General features: G+C 44.1%; 1 protein-coding gene across 5 annotated transcripts in view; it reads left to right on the top strand.

The window, feature by feature from the left end:
* The window catches only part of LOC109872630 (nuclear receptor corepressor 1), a 104472-nt gene extending 89121 nt beyond the window's left edge, over window positions 1–15351 (top strand). For 4 of the 5 annotated variants that reach the window (XM_031807505.1, XM_031807506.1, XM_031807504.1 and 1 more), the window contains 12 exons: window positions 3336–3521; window positions 3760–3898; window positions 7170–7639; window positions 7899–8129; window positions 8797–8945; window positions 9425–9669; window positions 9905–10051; window positions 10433–10575; window positions 10842–10895; window positions 11098–11286; window positions 11485–11655; window positions 12887–15351. In XM_031807505.1, the coding sequence (XP_031663365.1) occupies window positions 3336–3521; window positions 3760–3898; window positions 7170–7639; window positions 7899–8129; window positions 8797–8945; window positions 9425–9669; window positions 9905–10051; window positions 10433–10575; window positions 10842–10895; window positions 11098–11286; window positions 11485–11655; window positions 12887–13071 (2309 nt within the window). In that variant the 3' untranslated portion in view covers window positions 13072–15351. The remainder of the gene's footprint in view (window positions 1–3335; window positions 3522–3759; window positions 3899–7169; window positions 7640–7898; window positions 8130–8796; window positions 8946–9424; window positions 9670–9904; window positions 10052–10432; window positions 10576–10841; window positions 10896–11097; window positions 11287–11484; window positions 11656–12886) is intronic. The other variant, XM_020463932.2, reaches the window with a different exon arrangement.
* The last annotated feature ends 4475 nt before the right edge of the window (window positions 15352–19826 follow it).

The raw sequence follows: 19826 nt of genomic DNA, 5'->3' as shown, positions 1-19826 counted from the left end.
AGAGAATCCCAGTGGAAAGAGGGGAACTGGCCAGGCAGAGACAGCAAGGGCGGTTCGTTGCTCCAGAGCCTTTCCGTTCACCTTCACACTCCTGGGCCAGACTCTACACTCAATCATATTACCCACTGAAGAGATGAGTCTTCAGTAAAGACTTAAAGGTTGAGACCGAGTTTGCGTCTCTCACATGGGTAGGCAGACCACTAGGGACAATTAGGAGGCCTGCGTCTTGTGACCGTAGCGTACGTGTAGGTATGTACGGCAGGACCAAATCAGAACGATAGGTAGGAAGCAAGCCCATGTAATGCTTTGTAGGTTAGCAGTAAAACCTTGATGTCAGCCCTTGCCTTGACAGGAAGCCAGTGTAGGGAGGATTTGTCAAGAGGACAAATCATTCACAGAGACAAACTGATATCTTTCCGACAGATAAGATCTAAACCAGGCCAGAACTTGTCTGTGTAGACCAATTTGGGTTTCCAATCTCTCAAAGAATGTGGTGATCGATGGTATCAAAAGCAGCACTAAGGTCTAGGAGCATGAGGACAGATGCAGAGCCTCGGTCTGATGCCATTAAAAGGTCATTTACCACCTTCACAAGTGCCGTCTCAGTGCTATGATGGGGTCTAAAACCAGACTAAAGCATTTCGTATACATTGTTTGTCTTCAGGAAGGCAGTGAGTTGCTGCGCAAAAGCCTTTTCTAAAATTTTGGAGAGGAATGGAAGATTCGATATAGGCCGATTTTAGTTTTTAGTTTTTTTTCTGGGTCAAGGTTTGGCTTTTTCAAGAGGCTTTGTTACTGCCACTTTTAGTGAGTTTGGTACACATCCGGTGGATAGAGCCGTTTATTATGTTCAACATAGGAGGGCCAAGCACAGGAAACAGCTCTTTCAGTAGTTTAATTGGAATAGGGTCCAGTATGCAGCTTGACGGTTTAGAGGCCATGATTATTTTCATCATTGTGTCAAGAGATATAGTACTAAAACACTTGAGTGTCTCTCTTGATCCTAGGTCCTGGCAGAGTTGTGCAGACTCAGGACAACTGAGCTTTGAAGGAATACGCAGATTTAAAGAGGAGTCCGTAATTTGCTTTCGAATAATCATGATCTTTTCCTCAAAGAAGTTAATTAATTTATTACTGCTGAAGTGAAAGCCACCCTCTCTTGGGGAATGCTGCTTTTTAGTTAGCTTTGCGATAGTATCAAAAAAGAATTTCGGATTGTTCTTATTTTCCTCAATTAAGTTGGAAAAATTGGATGATCGAGCAGCAGTAAGGGCTCTTCGATACTGCACGGTACTGTCTTTCCAAGCTAGTCGGAAGACTTCCAGTTTGGTGTGGCGCCATTTCCGTTCCAATTTTCTGGAACTTTGCTTCAGAGCTTGGGTATTTTCTGTATACCAGGGAGCTAGTTTCTTATGAGAAATGTTTTTAGTTTTTAGGGGTGCAAATGCATCTAGGGTATTGCACAAGGTTAAATTGAGTTCCTCATTAAGGTGGTTAACTGATTTTTGTCCTCTGGCATCCTTGGGTAGACAGAGGGAGTCTGGAAGGACATCAAGGAATCTTTGTGTTGTCTGTGAATTTATAGCACAACCTTTGATGTTCCTTGGTTGGGGTCTGAGCAGATTATTTGTTGCAATTGCAAACATAATAAAATGGTGGTCCGATAGTCCAGGATTATGAGGAAAAACATTAAGATCCACAACATTTATTCCATGGGACAAAACTAGGTCCAGAGTATGACTGTGACAGTGAGTAGGTCCAGAGACATGTTGGACAAAACCCACTGAGTCGATGATGGCTCCGAAAGCATTTTGGAGTGGGTTAGAATATTAGAATAAGATTAGAATATTATCTGCTATGACTACAAGGTCCGATAGGAATTCAGGGAACTCAGTGAGGAACGCTGTATATGGCCCAGGAGGCCTGTAAACAGTAGCTACAAAAAGTGATTGAGTAGGCTGCATAGATTTCATGACTAGAAGCTCAAAAGACGAAAACTTCATTTTTTTTGTTGTAAATTTAAATTTGCTATCGTAAATGTTAGCAACACCTCCACCTTTGCGGGATGCACAGGGGAAATGGGCACTAGTGTAGCCAGGAGGTGAGGCCTCATCTAACACAATTCATCAGGCTTAAGCCATGTTTCAGTCAGGCCAATCACATCAAGATTATGATCAGTGATTAGTTCATTGACTATAATTGCCTTTGAAGTAAGGGATCTAACATTAAGTAGCCCTATTTTGAGATGTGAGGTATCATGATCTCTTTCAATAATGACAGGAATGGAGGCGGTCTTTATCCTAGTGAGATTGCTAAGGCGAACACCGCCATGTTTAGTTTTGCCCAACCTAGGTCGAGGCACAGAAACGGTCTCAATGGGGATAGCTGAGCTGACTACACTGACTGTGCTAGTGGCAGACTCCACTATGCTGACAGGCTGGCTAACAGCCTGCTGCCTGGCCTGCACCCTATTTCATTGTGGCGCTAGAGGAGTTAGAGCCCTGTCTGTTGGTAGATAAGATGAGAGCACCCCTCCAGCTAGTATGGAGTCCGTCACTCCTCAGCAGGTCAGGGTTGGTCCTGTTTGTGGGTGAGTCCCAGAAAGAGGGCCAATTATCTACAAATTCTATCTTTTGGGAGGGGCGGAAAACAGTTTTCAACCAGCGATTGAGTTGTGAGACTCTGCTGTAGAGCTCATCACTCCCCCTAAACTGGGAGGGGGCCAGAGACAATTACTCGATGCCAACACATCTTTCTAGCTGATTTACACGCTGAAGCTATGTTACGCTTGGTGATCTCTGTCTGTTTCATCCTAACATCGTTGGTGCCGACGTGGATAACAATATCTCTATACTCTCTACACTCGCCAGTTTTAGCTTTAGCCAGCACCATCTTCAGATTAGCCTTAACGTCGGTAGCCCTGCCCCCTGGTAAACAGTGTATGATCGCTGGATGATTCGTTTTAAGTCTAATACTGCGGGTAATGGAGTCGCCAATGACTAGAGTTTTCAATTTGTCAGAGCTAATGGTGGGAAGCTTCGGCGTCTCAGACCCCGTAACGGGAGGAGTAGAGACGAGAAGGCTCGCCCTCGGACTGTGCATGCAGAGGGTGCAATTCCATTGAATTTAGGATAGTTTAACCAAAATATGTCACAAGACCTAGAATTGCCTTGTGTGTATCCCACAGAAAAGGTTCACTGTTATAAGCTAACATTTTTTTGATGAATTTAAACAAAATTCCCCAAATTCCCAGGCTTTACTTCCCATGGAAATTTCCCGACCCTTTGCAGCCCTAATGGTGTGTAACCCTGCTGTTTGTTTCTTTGTGTCTACAGGCCACCAAGCCCACCTCGCAGCTACTGCAGCGGCCAACCAGGAGCGAGAACGTGAGAGGGAGCGTGATCGGGAGCACCGAGAAAAAGAGAGAGAAAGGGAGCACAGGGAGCGGGAACAGGAGCAAAGACAACGAGAGCGTGAGCGAGCAGTGGCTGCAGCGGTTGCCAATGACTACATGCGTGGAGGTGAGACTCATCATCATATTGTATAGTGCTGTACTGTGTCATCAATAATACAGAAATGCATGTGAATGTGAGCTATATAATAGTCGTTTATTTCGATTGGACCTGGATGGACAGATGCTCTCACAGAGTTAAGGATTTATGTAGCCTGTCTTTTGCACAGTGTTGGAAAAACCATTATATGATTCCAACTTTGAATTGCTCTTCTCTGTTATTGAAGTCCCCTCTTATTTGTCCCCAGGTCCTGGGCAGCCAGACAGACCAGGTAGCCGTGGATACCTGCGTAGCCCCTCCCCCTCTATGAGATCACAGGAAGCCCAGCAGCAGCGGCCCAGCATCTTCCAGGGAGCCAACAGCAAGGGCGTCATCACCCCTCTCATGTGAGTCTCTAAGCTTGCTCCGCTCTGGCCTGGTAAGCCCTGACCTCACCTCATGTACACTCTGAGTCTTAGTGTGTGTGTGTACTGTTAATCCATTCTTATGGGCATACTTTCAGTTGCAAATCGCAACACGTCAGGAGCATACCTGCCTGCACTAAATGTTATGCCATTTGCAATGAAAACCCTCTACATGCTCACAGAACATAACAGCCCTTCTACTCTCTACCCTCTCCCTTGTTCTATATATTTACAGTACCAGTCAAAAGTTTGGACACACCTACTCATTCAAGGGGTTTTCTTTATTTTTACTATTTTCTACATTATAGAATAATAGTGACGACATCAGAACTATCAAATAACACATGGAATCATGTAGTAACCAAAAAAGTAACCTTTGTCTTGATGACAGTTTTACACACTCTTGGCATTCTCTCAACCAACCAACTACAATGTAGAAAATAGTACAAATAAAGAAAAACCCTTGCATGAGTAGGTTTTCTTAAACTTTTGACCAAGTGCGTGTGTGCTGGACAAAAATATAAACGCATTATTTAAAGTGTTGGGCCCATGTTTCTTGAGCGTTTCTCCTTTGCCAAGATAATCCATCCACCTCTGGCATATCAAGAAGCTGATTAAACAGCATGATCATTACACATGTGCACCTTCTGCTGGGGACAATACAAGGCTACTCTAAAATGTGTGGTTTTATCATACAACACAATGCCACAGATGTCTCAAGATTTGAGGGAGCGTGCAATTGGCATGCTGACTGCAAGAATGCTCACCAGAGCTGTTGCCAGAGAATTTCATGTTAATTTGGCAGTACCTCCAACTGGCCTCTCAACCGCAGACAATGTGTATATCTTTGTGTGGGAGCGGTTTACCCCATGGTGGGGTTATGGTATGGGCAGGCATAAGCTACAGACAACGAACACAGTTGTATTTTATCTATCACAATTTGATACCGTGATAAGATCCTGAGGCCCATTGTCCAGCCATTCATCCGCCGCCATCACCTCATGTTTCAGCATGATAATGCACGACCCCACATCGCAAGGGTTAGTGGTTAGAGCGTTGGGCTAGTAACCGAAAGGTTGCAAGTTCGAATCCCCAAGCTGACAAGGTAAAAATCTGTTGTTCTGCCCCTGAACAAGGCAGTTTAACCCACTGTTCCTAGGCCGTCATTGAAAATAAGAATTTGTTCTTAACTGACTTGCCTAGTTAAATAAAAGTAAAATACTTTATAAAAATGTATCTTTACACAATTCATGAAAGCTGAAAATGTCCCAGTTCTTCCATGGCCTGCAAAACTCACCCATTGAGCATGTTTGGGATGTGTGTTCCAGTTCCGTGTGCGTGTTCCAGTTCCCGCCAATATCCAGCAACTTCGCACAGCCATTGAAGTGGAGTGGGACAACATTCCACAGGCTACAATCAACAGCCTGATCAACCCTATATGAAGGAGATGTGTTGCGCTGAATGAGGCAAATGCTTGCACACCGTTCTGGCGCTCAACGTCCTTTCCAACCGCTCCGCTAAAAACCATCCTGCGCTCACAGGGGGAAAAACGGTCACTCCATTCATTAAAAGCACAATTTAACCAACACCCATCTATTTTTCTGACTGCCTGGACCTACTATTTGGTTTTGAAGTATTTAAACCAAACCATATGATTTGAATGACAAGTATTTTAATAAACAAAGTTCAATGTAAGAAGTGCTCATCATTTCAAATAGGCTACATGTCATATTAAACAGTATGTAAACACTCTAAATAGGTCAGGAGCCAAACACGGAAAGAAAATGTATTATTTAGGATATTATTTCAAGGCTGTAGCCTACAAAGAAATGCATTTGCGAGTGCGACACAATTGGCTGGTAGGAACATAAAGTGCTCAGCATTTAAACAACATTTTGTTGTATTAAATCATTAGTCTATAAATTGTGCATACAGGCTGTGACTTACTTACAATTAAATACAAATTAAACAAAAAATGCAATGTTAGGCTCAATCTGCATTGCCTTTTTTGAAATAATAAAAAAAACAGGAGTTTGAGAGAATGTGGCTTCAGGCTCATGCGATGGAGAATGGAGAATATCCTCACCGTGCTTGCAGAGCCCACTGGAGATGCTAAACACCCTTTTGGCCACTCTTGCCAGGCTGGGCATAGATACAGAGTTTTTTTCTTCTTCTTATAGGTAGGCATTTGGTTCATTCAAAATTGAAAGCTCCTTGAAAGTGAGAATATGCCAGGCCTATTGAGACAAAATCATATTATGGTCGTGTGTGTGTGTATTGGAGAAAAAAGTTAGTTTTTGAGATCTGAGTTTTAGTTTATAAATACTTTGCTACAATGACACACTTAGTTAGCTACCCATCTCATTCCTTTCATTTAGCATGTGCACATAGTAAGTATACCATCAATATTTAGTGAACTCCATGACAGTAGCTAAAGCAAGGGACTATAGCAGCACATAAGTAGACTACAAATGCATGCTGGAGCGGGCATGCCCTGAGGTCATGAAGTGAGTGCCACTGGAGCGAAATTGGTAGCGTGCAAGAAGGCCGACGCACCAGCCTTTTTGGAATCTAACTCTGCGCTCTAGTCACACTGCTCTTCGTTCCATTCACATACTCTGGTGGTCACAAGATACTGACTGGTTTTCTGATCCACTTGATTTTTTTTTTAAGGTGACCAACATAGGCATATCTTTATTCCCAGTCATGTGAAATCCATAGATTATCATTAAAGATGAATGAGTATTTCAATTGACTGATTTCTTTAAATTAAATGTAACTCAGTAAAATGTTTGAAATTGTTGCATGTTGCGTTTATATTTTTGTTGTATGTGTATGTATATATATATATATATATATATATATATATATATATATATATATATATATATATATATATATATATATATGTATATGTGTATATATATGTGTATATATATATATATGTATATGTGTGTGTGTGTGTGTGTGTGTGTGTATATATGTATATAGATATCTATCAATACAATGTTAACGCCTCCATCACCGATAGCGTCATTGCGGTACACCAGAAGTGCATTAATTTCCAAAGGAATGCTGCGTTTGCCATGCAGCGTTGCAGAGACAGTGTGTTCTGTATGTATGCATGAAACCATGCGTAGCCAGCTTGACAGAAGGTGAATGTTTAACTTGTGTTGCATGCATACCATTTTGCATGATGACGCTGTCGGTGTGATTGAGGCATAAACCCTCTGCCTCTCTCTTCCCCCTCCAGGCCGGCAGCGGCAGCAGCCCAGGCAGGAGCCCGTTACAGCACTGCAGCCGACGCCCTGGCTGCCCTGGTGGACGCCGCCGCCTCCGCCCCTCAAATGGACGTCAACAAAGGCAAGGACTCTTCCAAGCATGACCGAGATGACGACATATCTTTATCATCCTCGGTGGCCAGGCGGCAGCACGAGCAGCAGCAGCAGGAGGCAGACAGGCGCTCCATGCAGTCTCCCTACGGCCCAATGTCTCTGCCAGGGGGGAAACTCCACCCAGGATACGCTGAGGGGCCCAATGGTCCCCAGGGGAGTAAGGACAAGGGTCCTCCCAGCAAGTCACGCATCGAGGAAGAGCTGAGGACCAGAGGAAAGACCACCATCACGGCCGCCAACTTCATTGACGTCATCATTACGAGCCAGATCGCCTCGGACAAGGACTCCCGGGAGAGAGGCTCCCAGAGCTCCGACTCCTCCAGCAGCTGTGAGTCTTCCACATAGAACAACAGGGAACAGTATAGAACGTAGACACAATGGGACAGATGGGATGGAAGGCAGTACGGAACACTGCTGTGGTGGTTAGAGACCTGGATATAGATTTGGTTTGCGGTTTAATTCCCAACATTTCTAACATATAAGACTTAACAACATAGCAAATAAAATAAATACAAATTATAATAATATCTCATATGTTAGTGAGAGGGTTGTTTTATAAGTGTGTGTGTCTGTGCCTGGCCCTGCAGTGTCGTCCAGTAGGTATGAGATGCCCAGTGGAGGAGCCATCGATGTGATCAGCCCAGCCAACTCTCCAGCCCAGTCCCAGCAGCAGCAGGACGACAGGGACCGGGCCGACAGGGACCGGGCCGACAGGGACCGGGCCGACAGGGACCGGGCCGACAGGGACCGGGCCGACAGGGAGAGGGCCGACAGGGACCGGGCCGACAGGGACCGGGCCGCACAGGCAGCAGCACAAGGTGAGATGGCACTATATACTGTGAAAAAAAACATGAATATGTGTTGTCAGTGCTGGTTTCCCTGACACAGATTAAGCCTGCACCTGGAAAAAAAATGCTTGCTCAATAGTGAACATCTATTGAAAGTGCATTTCAGTCAAGGGCTAGGCTTAATGTGTCTGGGAAACTGGCCCTGCCCGACTGACCGGTAAAGCTCTATAGATGCCATATATGGAGACTTGAAGTATTCTCTTGGCGCTCTGAATCACTCTTTCTCAAGTACTGTTTTCCTTTTCCAAGGTTTAAGTTACCTACCATGTCCTACATGAGTACAGTACAATATCTGTACTCAACTGACTTCGATACAAAATTTAACCAGGAATTCAGGTTACTGCAGAGGCATACTGTATCTTATAGTGATGATATGGTGTAAACATACTACAACCCGAATGACTCCACCCGAGTCATTTTAGTACAACAGATATAGCAGACGACACCATTCCATTCCCCACTAGCCCCCGTCTGGTCACCAGACCGCTGCACAAGCTATTTCTGTCTGCTGGAGGCAAATGTATTTCAGTTGGTGCTGGCATGCAATACAGTGCTACCCCTCCTCATCTCCCCTCCCGCAACTCGTGTGTGTGTGTGTGTGTGTGTGTGTGTGTGTGTGTGGAATATTCTCACTCAGCAGCTGGCATGCGTCCCTTTGACATGATCCGCTACCGCCAGTCAGCAGAGTCACAGCAGCCCCCCTCCTCCCAGGCTGACGGAGGGTACTCCCAGTCCCAGCAGGTCCCCAAGACCCACCGGGTCATGACCCTGGCTGACCACATCTCGGTAAGACACACTGGTAGCTTTCCACAGTTGCATGCCATGTCATTGCCTGCGCAGTCGGCCATCAGATTGATATATCATTATGTGGTTATCTAATATGTTAAAACTAATCAGAGATCTATCAGGCAACTGCAATGTAGTCAGCCTGGAACACATCCAATGACTCATTCATTCATAACCCTTTTCAACTGGGTTCCTGGATCCTGAGGCAAAGTATCCATATTCTGTGTAACCAATACAATTTACTTTACCAAAAATGTATGTACAGTATGCCTCCTATACCACTTTTTGTTGAGTGATGATATCTTGAGTGATCCATCGACTGAACTGCAAATGATGATCTCAACAACTCTGACAACAGCCTCTACTAGACATCTTAAGAGAAATACTTTTAAGAGTAGTGAAAATGTATGTGTGCCTCCAAGTACTAACATCTCCCTGATCTGTCTATCCCCTTGTCCTCTCCTCTTTCTCCTTTATAGCATATCATCACCCAGGACTTTGCCAGGAACCAGGACCCTCCTCAGTCCTCCACTACCATCTCCTCCTCTGCCACCACCACATTCCAGAGTGCCCAGCTGCCCGTGTCTATCTTGGGCCCTGGGGGTCGTGCCAAGGTCCCCAGCCGCTACAGCCCAGAAAACCAGGCCCAGGCCCCATCACACCACCAGAGACCCACACCCAGCAGAGTGTCTCCCGATAATGCCCCTGACAAGCCCAGAGCCAGGTACAGTAACAGCACCCGGCGGTAGCCCAACACAGCCTCTTCACCAAGCCAGCCTGAGACATGGTCATTAGGGTGTACACCATAGCAAAATGTTTTGCAACGAAAAACAAAAACTTGTGTTCAGGTAGTACCTCCATGCAAAATGTTTTCTCCCTACTGAACATAACCCTGGTGGTACACCTCTGACCACTCCATCAGATTCACTTTTTGCTCTTTTCCTCTGTGCCTCCCCCAGACCTGGTAAATCCCCTGATCGGGGTGGCAGGGGAGCGATAGAGAGCTATGAGCCCATCTCCCCTCCCCAGAGCTACCAGGATAAACAACAAGAGGCTAGAGAGCAACAGCAACCACAGAGGCGAGAGGCTGACCAGCCTGAGATGAGGTGTGTAGGACTGGCATATCTTCATAAGAAGTGGGGGTACTCCCATTTGTTTATATTCTCCTTACATTGTCTTTCAATGTTATAACTAGGCATATTTGTATGTTTGTGTCTTTAAGGTTTAAGTGACAAACTAAAAAGCATGACAGATTTTTTTTGTTGTATGTCTACGTGTGTGTGTGTGGTGGATTCTGAATACCTTCCCCTGGCACAAGGACACATGGATTCAGTGCCCATAGCGGAATGTGTCTTGTGGGCAGCTGTGACCCAATTGGCATGCCAACGGAGTGGAAACTGGGTGGAGAGGTGCCAGTTGCACGCTAGCCTACTCAGCCATCTGCTGCCTGACTCTTAACCCCTGTGGTGGCCTTTCTCTGGTTACAGGGGTGACTCTCGCTCCCCTGGCAGTGTCAGCTACCTGCCCTCCTTCTTCACCAGGCTGGAGAACACCTCCCCTATGGTGAAATCCAAGAAGCAGGAGATCATTCGTAAGTTGAACTCCTCTGGTGTCAGTGATTCTGATGTTGGTAAGTGTGCTCTCTTCTTATCTACCTTGTACTAACATCATTGAACAAAGCTTTCCAAAATGGAAATAATGTGACATTTGATGGAACTCAACTTATACAGTATTATATGAACATATAATGGGATGCATTGCACTCATTTCTCATTTTCACAAGGGGAAGGAAACATTGTAAAGGAAGGCATAAAACGACTAACAATGAACTCTGTCTTTAGCACCATTTTTTTGTTTCAGACATTTTGTTTACTGTGCTATCATTTCTCCTTTCAGGAAATGCACAACCAGGCACAGAGATCTTCAACTTGCCTGCTGTGACCAGCTCAAGTGCGTTTAGATATTTCTATCACCATTCAAACAAACTAGAATAATTTAAACCAGCAACTTGTAGGTAGTGTTCAGTAAGCACCAAAATGGAATAAAATAAATTTAAACTCTGTTTTCTGTTTGCATACCCTAAAGAACACGACCGTGCTGGCTGCTCCATATCTTCCCTGTCTAATCGTCCGTCGTGTGTTTGGCCCTCCAGGTAGCGTGAACCCCAGGAACCACTCCTTCAGCGACCCGGCCAGTAACCTGGGCCTGGAGGACATAATTCGCAAGGCCCTGATGGGGAACCTGGAAGAAAGGCCAGAGGAGCACCAGGGAGGGCCTCAGCCCAGCTCTAACACCCCCAGTAACGAGGCCCGCCAGGAGGCCAACCCTTCACCTAGCATGGGTCAGTGGCACACAAGCACACCTACAGCCAACTAAAACATATAGGAATAGACACATTCACATGCACACACAAGGAAATGTCAAATCAAATTCTTAGAAATTCTGATATTTACAACAAACTCACCAGACTAGTCCTAAGCTTTTGCTAACTCTATTGCATTATTGCTAACACTCTTGTATTTGTCTGATTGTCCAACAGGCAAACAGAAACTGCAGAGCAAAGCCAACAGCCGAAAGTCAAAGTCGCCCAACCCAGGCCAGGCATACACCGCAGCAGAGCGGCCCTCATCAGTCTCTTCCGTCCACTCAGAGGGAGACTACCACCAGCAGCCCCCAGCCTGGTCCTGGGAGGACCGGCCCTCGTCCACAGGTACTTAACCTGTCTGGGAACAGAAACCCGTTCCGGTAGCGGAACCCCTCGCCAACAGCCAATGAAATTGCAGGGCGCCAAATTCAATCAACAGAAATCTCATAAATCAAATTTCTCAAACATACAAGTATTAGGCACCATTTTAAAGATACAATTCTCGTTAATTCAGCCACAGTGTCTGATTTCAAGAAGGCTTTACAGCGAAAGCTCCACAAACGATTATGTTAGGTCACCACCAAGTCACAGAAAAACTGCGATTTTTCCAGCCAAAGAGAGCCACATCAATTCACAGAAATACTCATAATAAACATTGATAATAGATACAACTATTACACATGGAACTTTAGATAAACTTCTCCTTAATGCAACCGCTGTGTCAGATTTCACTTATTTTTTATTTTTTTAAAGCATAATATGAGTACGGCGCTCAGACGACAAATCAAGCCAAACAGATATCCGCCATGTTGGAGTCAACATTGGTCAGAAATAGCATTAAAAATATGCACTTACCTTTGATGAAGTAATATTACTGGTCATAGAAACCTATCAAACGATGTATATAATCAATCTTTAGGATGTTTTTATCATAAATGTTCAATAATGTCCCAACCGGAGAATTCCATTGTCTGTAGAAAAGCAATGGAACGAGAGGTAACTTTCTCATGACCTCGCGTCACGAGCCCGTAGCTCTCTGCCAGACCTCTGACTCATTCCCTTCTCATTCAGCCCCCCTTCATAGTAGAAGCATCAAACAACATTCTAAAGACTGTTGATATTTAGTGGAAGCCTTAGGAAGTGCAAGATGACCAATATCCCACTATCTTCAATAGGGGATGAGTTGAAATACTACAAGCCTCAGATTTCCCACTTCCTGTTTGGATTTTTTTTTTCCGGTTTTTGCCAGCCATATGAGTTCTGTTATACTCACAGACATCATTCAGAGTGTTTTATATCCAATACTACTAATAATATGCATATAGGAGGCAGTTTACTCTGGGCACACTTTTCATCCAAAAGTGAAAATGCTGCCCACTAGCCCAAACAGGTTAAGGCCTTTAGCCCATATAAACCTTGACTGTCTGGCCATCATTCCACATTAACAGCCACACAGGTATTCAGAAATCTGGATTTTATTTTCTTGTATCTCAAAAATAGATTTTCAGCCTGACATATTAGACACAAAACAGTCTGAATCCCTCTAATGACTATCCTGTCTTACTTTACTCTCCAGGCTCCATGCAATTCCCCTATAACCCCTTGACCATGCGCATGCTGAGCAGCACCCCCCCCACCTCCATACAGGCCCAGCAGCCCCCACCTGGAGGCCCTCTGGGGCCCCAGCAGCAACAGCGTGTATGGGAGCGAGAGCCCCTACTGTCGGAGCAGTATGAGACCCTGTCAGACAGTGACGACTGATCCCTGCCACAAGAATCCTACCTGCCCCCCATCCCACCCCAGAGGAAGGGCAGGCCTCTCAGTACAGGCCTGCATGCCCCCCCCCCCCACACAAAAAAAAAACTATCCTCACTCACTGGTGCTGATCGAGTGTGGGGAGAACAGGGGGGTGTGGCGGTATCCCTTTTGGTTCAAGTGCGCTCTCTAGCTGCCAGCAGGAAGAAAGACAGCGAGTGACTTCTGACAGGCTGGAATCTTCAGGATGGACTGACTGACTCCCTTTACGTCCAGAAGCTTTGATAGACACAGCCTGCCAGGATGGAGAACGCCTGAGTGGAAGATATGATGAAAGATGAAGAACTTGTATGTAAAAAGATGAAAAAAACCAACACTTTTTTTGTGGTTGATTTCTGTAAAGAAATGCTTTTGTCTTTAAGAAAAATCATTGTATGTAAATAGAGTAACCTTTTGCAGTGGGTTTTTTTCTGAACTTTTAGTGATGCTTTTAAATGGATCCACTTTGTTTTTGAATGAATGGGGGGGGGGGGTTAATCTTGAATATCAGTCGGTCTCTCCCTGTCCATCTCTTACCCCCCACCTATCTAGCACCACAGTGAAGCTGAGAGACAGAACCTGTGGGTTGTACTTGATAATGAGGGGAGAACTGTAGAAGAAGCCCTGACCACCAAGCACCACCAAAGCCTGTTGTGGACATAAGTGAATGAAACAAACACATGTTAACATTTCAATTGCGGCTTTGTAATTTGATGCCTGTCTTTGCAACACTGTGGAGAAAGATGATGCATGGATGTAACAATATTCCCCCTGATCTAGAACTTAAAGAAAGCTTTTGTCAGTCAGTCACCACACCCTTGAGACAAAACTCATGTATTTGGTACAAGTTGAGAACACTGGTGTAGGCGCAAGCAGAAAGGTGAAAGAAGACTAATTAATAAGCTTGATGTTGTCCCAAGTTGTTTCTTCTCCTCATGACTACTTCTGGGCCCCCATGTTGATCTGAACTCTGTCATTGAGCCAATAGTTTTTGGATTAAGCTGACCACCACTACGGTGGGTGTATTGTATGGCACACAGTCCGACCCGTAGCTATCCCTCTAGGGTTTCCAACAAGTGCAGAATGTTCTACTTACAGTACTCTGCAACCCATGTATCCTTAGTCCTTTTTGTCAAGGTAACTAAAGTACATCGGGAACCTTTTCTAGAGGTTTGCCCATGCCTTGTGGCTGGAGAAAAATAAGGCAGCTTTAAACACATTTTCTCAGAGATATAAGTTGGTGTTTTTTAATGTTTTTGTTTTGTATCCTTAGTCCTTTTTTTTTGTATACTGTCCAGACAGAAAACCGATGTGTGATTTGTCTTATGTTTTAGACAAAAAAAGACAACTAACCAAACATAAATGGTCTGCACCATTGTTGCACTTTTTGCTTTGTAACCTTTGACAACAAAAGCATACTTTCTACCTGTTGTATAACTTATTCACGCTCATGCAGAGGATTGTACTGAGATATGCTTTGACTTTGCCCATCACTCATGGAAACCTGGATGTTTATGACCGAGTTCCTGTCTTCTCTTGTAGCTGGTACATGGTTTTGTAGTGTGACATGCATTGCAGTTTTACTTTTGTTTGGGGTACAGTCAAGATGTTAAGGAAGAGTTGCTTTTTTGCTGTCATGGTGACTATTCAAATCCATGGCCTCTTAATCTATTCTCAATATTCTAGATTAATATCAGCCGTTTTTTTGTCAACAGACATGTAGCTTCTTTAAATTTTGAATTTTGACAAGGTCAACATTGATATTGACAGTAATGTTCCATTTTGGTTCTCTCAGCTTTTGCTGAACTAAACTAATTTATTTTCCCCCCAAAATATTTTGATTTGTTTTAAGTCCTAGAGCTCAGATTTTTGCTATCATTTTCAACATCAGTTATTCAACATCCTATTTTTGATGGGATGTCAAGTGTTTACAACGGAAATGACAAAAAGTTTACAAAACTTGAATCTTAAAGAAAATCGAAATGAAGACAGAAAATAATTAGTGCATCTTTTCAGCTCAATGGTTGAGTCCAAAATGGCAACCTATTCCCTATATAGTGTACTACTTTTTTGGGTGATATCCAATCTGGATGCAATTTTTGGGGGGGCTGTTTAAAATTTGAGACTTAAACCCATGTATCCCATGATGTTGAAATGCAATGTTTGTATCGCACAATGTCTCTTAATAGTCTATTACAAGAGTTCAGACCAATCAATAAAGTGGATCAGTTCTCCACCTCAAACGTTTGCATCTTTGTTTCCTTCTCTGATCGGTCATTGGGTTACAAGTTCTGAGACCTCTATCACTTAGTCTAGGGCTAGGCCAAGAGACTAACGGCTCCATCCAATACAAGGCAAGGCTCATCTATAAGTGGTGCAGCATCTCAGTGCAAGAGGTGTCACTGCAGTCCCTGGTTTGAATCCAGGCTGCATCACATCTGGCAGTGATTGGGAGTCCCATAAGGTGGCGCACAATTGGTCCAGTGTCGTCTGGGTTTCGCTGGGGTAGGCCGTCATTGTAAATAAGAATTTGTTCTTTATTTAACTAGGCAAGTCCGTTAAGGTTAAATAAATAAAAATGTATCAGTGTGGTGAAATGACTAACAAAACAATCAACTTTCATTGCTAAAATGTTTTTGGTATGCCGAAGAACCCTCAATGGAACAGCCTTTTCACATTCCTGCTGAAGACTAACATGGTAGGTAAAAGCCAGCAGAGCAGCTACAGAGTGGTGGTAACTCTGTGAGTGCAAGTTGTTTTGGTGTGGCGAAGAGAGCAAGGTCGCAGATGCCCTGATCCCTTTGCTACACTTGGACAAGAAATGCTATCTTTGGTCTGGAATGTGGGGACCTGCCATGAGGTACACCTGAAACTTTTTTAGAGAACAGACATGAATGATTGAGGTAAAAGTTCTAGTCTATGCTGTTTCTCATCGTTGTTTGACGGACCTGGTCTCTCACCATATGTCCTCCGCTGCCCGGTCTCTTCAGGCCCACAGCAGGAGGTGGGAAGGGTCCTGGCGGATCAGGGCCGGTGCCCATTCAGACCATGACCAGTGGCTGGCCCAGGGAAAATAGCAGGAAATACATCCTGAACCTTCCCAGCCAGAGAGACATAGGGAACAGGTAAAGTTAGATGAGTACTCTACCTGGTCTATAGACAAAAATGCAGAATGAAAACTGTGTAATATAAGCTGATCACAACAAAAGGTTGATAGCCTATTTGTTGTATAAGCCAAGACAGTCAGTTAGCATACATTTGGTCAATGTGTGCTTAGGGCCTCCTTATTTGGGCAGTCCCACCTGAATACCTCACTGCCCATGACAGACTCAGGCTTTTTAAGCCAGATGGCTGGTCCCTCTTAAGTCTATCATGAGGATCCTGGAAAGGGCAGACACCCTTGTCCATCCTTCTGCAATGACACACCACAGGTGCCGTAGAGACCTGAGATCTCAACAGCTCCTTCCCTCATCCTGTCCAAGTTCCTGAAAAATAGGAAATGTATCGCTTAAAGCAGTCCGGTGGTCTTCAATTCAGAACATGTAATTTGAGAAACGAATGTAATTTCCCAGGTATAGGATTGCAGCTTGGTATAACGAAATACACTCAACAGTCTACATTTATAGACACACCCATTTCATCTTGCATTAAACATATCATACCACCTTTCCATTGGAGACAAATTCATCCCAGTAATTGTATGGGATAAATACAACCTAAACATGCTCAAAGAAATATACATAAAGCAGCTAGAGAGAACTATTACTCTCCTGAACATATTTTACATTGACATTTTAGTCATTTAGCAGACACTTATTCAGAGCGACTTACAGTAGTGATTTTCATACTTTTTCGTACTGGCCTTTGAACCCACAAACCTGGCGTTGCAAACTCAATAATCTATCAACAACCACACGGGACCCCCACACATATTTCTCAGGATCAGCAGGGCAGGCCAGTCAACCGTGTGAAAACAAAACAATATGCATTGCTTGTTCAACTAGAAATGTAGCTGAGGAACGCTCAACTCAAGTTTCAAGTTTAAATGTCACGTGCACAAGTACAATGAAATGCCTTTCTTGCAAGCTTCAAACCCAACAATGCAGTAATCTATATCAATGTAGAGCTAAAAATAACATAAGGTAGAACAAAACCACACGAGAAATAAGAAATAACATGAGAAAGTAAGAAGCTATATACAGAACCAGTTCCAATACCATATTTTGCAGGGACACTGGAGTGATAGCTGTAGATATCAGAGCTTGTTGGGAGGAGCTATAGGAGAACAGGCTCATTGTAATGGCTGGAATGGAATATTGGAACAGAGTCAAACACCTTTCCATGTTTGATGTGGTTGGTACCATTCCAAGGATTCCATTCCAGCTATTACAACGGGCCCATCCTCCTATAGCTCCTCCCACCAGCCTACTATTTTAGATATGTGTAGGGGTAAGGTGATTAGGTGTCAGGGTATATGATAGAGTAGCAGCAGCGTAAATTATGATTGTATGTGAGTGTGTGTGCGTGCAGGTGTAGAGTCAGTATAAATGTGTGTGCATGTTATGTGTGTGTTGGAGTGTCAGTGTGTGTAGAGTCCTTTGAGTGTGCATAGAGACAGTGCAAAAATAAAATACAAGGGTCACCTCAGATAGTCCATGTAGCCATTCTGTTAGCTATTTGGCAGTCTGATGGCTTGGGGATAGAAGCTGTTCAGGAGCCTGTTGGTGTCAGACTTGATTCACCAGTACCGCTTGCCGTGCGGAAGCAGAGAGAACAGTCTATGGCTTGGGTGGCTGAAGTCTAACGATTTTCCGGGCCTTCCTTTCAAACTGCCTGATATAGAGGTCCTGGATGGCAGGGAGCTCAGCCCCAGACATGTACCTGGCTGTCTGCACCACCCTCTGTACTGCCATGCAATTGAGGGAGGTGCTGTTGCCATACCAATCAGTGATGCAGCCAGTCAAGATGCTCTCAATGATGCAGCTGTCCCTGAGTCCTAAGTTTGGTAACGAGCTTGGAGGGAACAATGGTGTTGCACGCTGAGCTGTAGCATTCTCACATAGGTATTCCTCTTATCTAAGTGGGTGAGGGCAGTGGAGTGCAATTAAGATTGCACTGTCTATGGATCTGTTAGGGCAATATGCAAATTGGAGTGGGTCTAGGGTGTCTGGGATGATGGAGTTGTGTTCCATACCAGCCTTTCAAAGCACTTCATGATTACAGATGTGAGTGCTACGGGGTAGTAGTAATTGTGGTATGAAGCTTTAGAGTTCATTCCAATAGGAATGATGGTAGCCATTTTAAAACGTGGGGATTACAGACTGAAAATTACGGTTGAATATTACCATGAATATGCCTGCCACCTGATCTGCACATGCTCTGAGAACGCGCCTTGGAATACCGTCCAGCCCTGCTGCTAGTTCTGACCTGATTAAAGACCTTACTCACTTCGGCCTGGGAAAGAGAGATCACCCAGTTCTATGGGTCAGTGGGGGCCCTCACGCATGGTACGATGTTGTTATTGTGGAAGCGTGCATAAAATGCATTGAGTTCGTCTGGAAGAGAGGCATCATTGGGCAGATCAGGGCTAGGTCTTCGCTTGTAATCCATAATAGACTGTAGCCCCTGCCACATGCGTTGGAACCTGTGTAGTATCAGTCCACCTTATACCTATATTGTCCTTTAACTCGTTAGATGACTCTGCGAAGATCGTAGAGGAACTTCCTGTACTTGTTTCTCTCAGTCGTCGTCTGCAATAGCCCTGTAAGCAGTAGCCCTGTCCTCTACTGAGTTGAGCGTTCCTCAGCTAAGTTTGTCTCTAATATACAGTGGCCATATCAGACCTGCAAGTCATATTATGCCAGCTTGCAAAGTGATATTTAATTCCTATTGGAATCCAGCAATACTGGTGATATCCAAGAAACTTTTATTTACCCAAAATCTGTATTCAGAATGACTGTCAAGGTTAGAAAGACAAATATATAAGCGCGACTAACAAACCATTTAAACTGGAACAACCATTTCAGTAACGGGTGCAATAAATCCAACTAACAGATTCCACTAGTTTAGAAACATGTATGTTATTTATCTTTGTGCATAACATTTATAAATCAATCAATGCAAAACACAACAAACAAAAAATATATTGAAAATATATAAAAATCTAACTGCAATAGAGCATGCTGGGAAATGTGATAATGATGGCTGTGGTTTTGCCAGTCTAGCTTGACCAGCTAGACCAGGGGTATTCAACTCTTAAACAACAACATCCGGAGCCTACTGGTTTTCTGTTCTACCTGAAGATGAATTGCACCCACCTGGTGACCCAGGTCTAAGTCCCTGATTAGTGTGGAACAATGAAACAACAAAGTGAAACTAGCTTTGAAGTCCAGAGTTGAGTTTGAGGGAGCTAGACTATGTAGGACCAGCATAGGCCAGTATAGACCAGCTTGGTCACCAGCATCACCAGCATACCCTACTAGTATTAGCTAGTCACCAGCATACAAGCATGAGCTGGTCACCAGCATCACCAGCTTGACCAGCTGGTCAGCCAGCTTAACCAGCTAGCTAGACCATGCTGGTCAGACCAGCATAGAAGAGCATGGATCAACATAAACCAGCATGGACCAGCTTGAAAATGTAGGCTGGTCTATCCAGTTTTTTAAAAGTAGGGTAGTTCTCATACACTGTTAAAAAAAATAAAGGGAACACTTAAACAACAC

The sequence above is a fragment of the Oncorhynchus kisutch genome, linkage group LG28 (genome assembly GCF_002021735.2).
Source record: "Oncorhynchus kisutch isolate 150728-3 linkage group LG28, Okis_V2, whole genome shotgun sequence".
NCBI lineage: Eukaryota > Metazoa > Chordata > Actinopteri > Salmoniformes > Salmonidae > Oncorhynchus > Oncorhynchus kisutch.
Note: the sequence above shows the minus strand (reverse complement) of the source record. Positions and strands in the feature narration are given on the sequence as shown.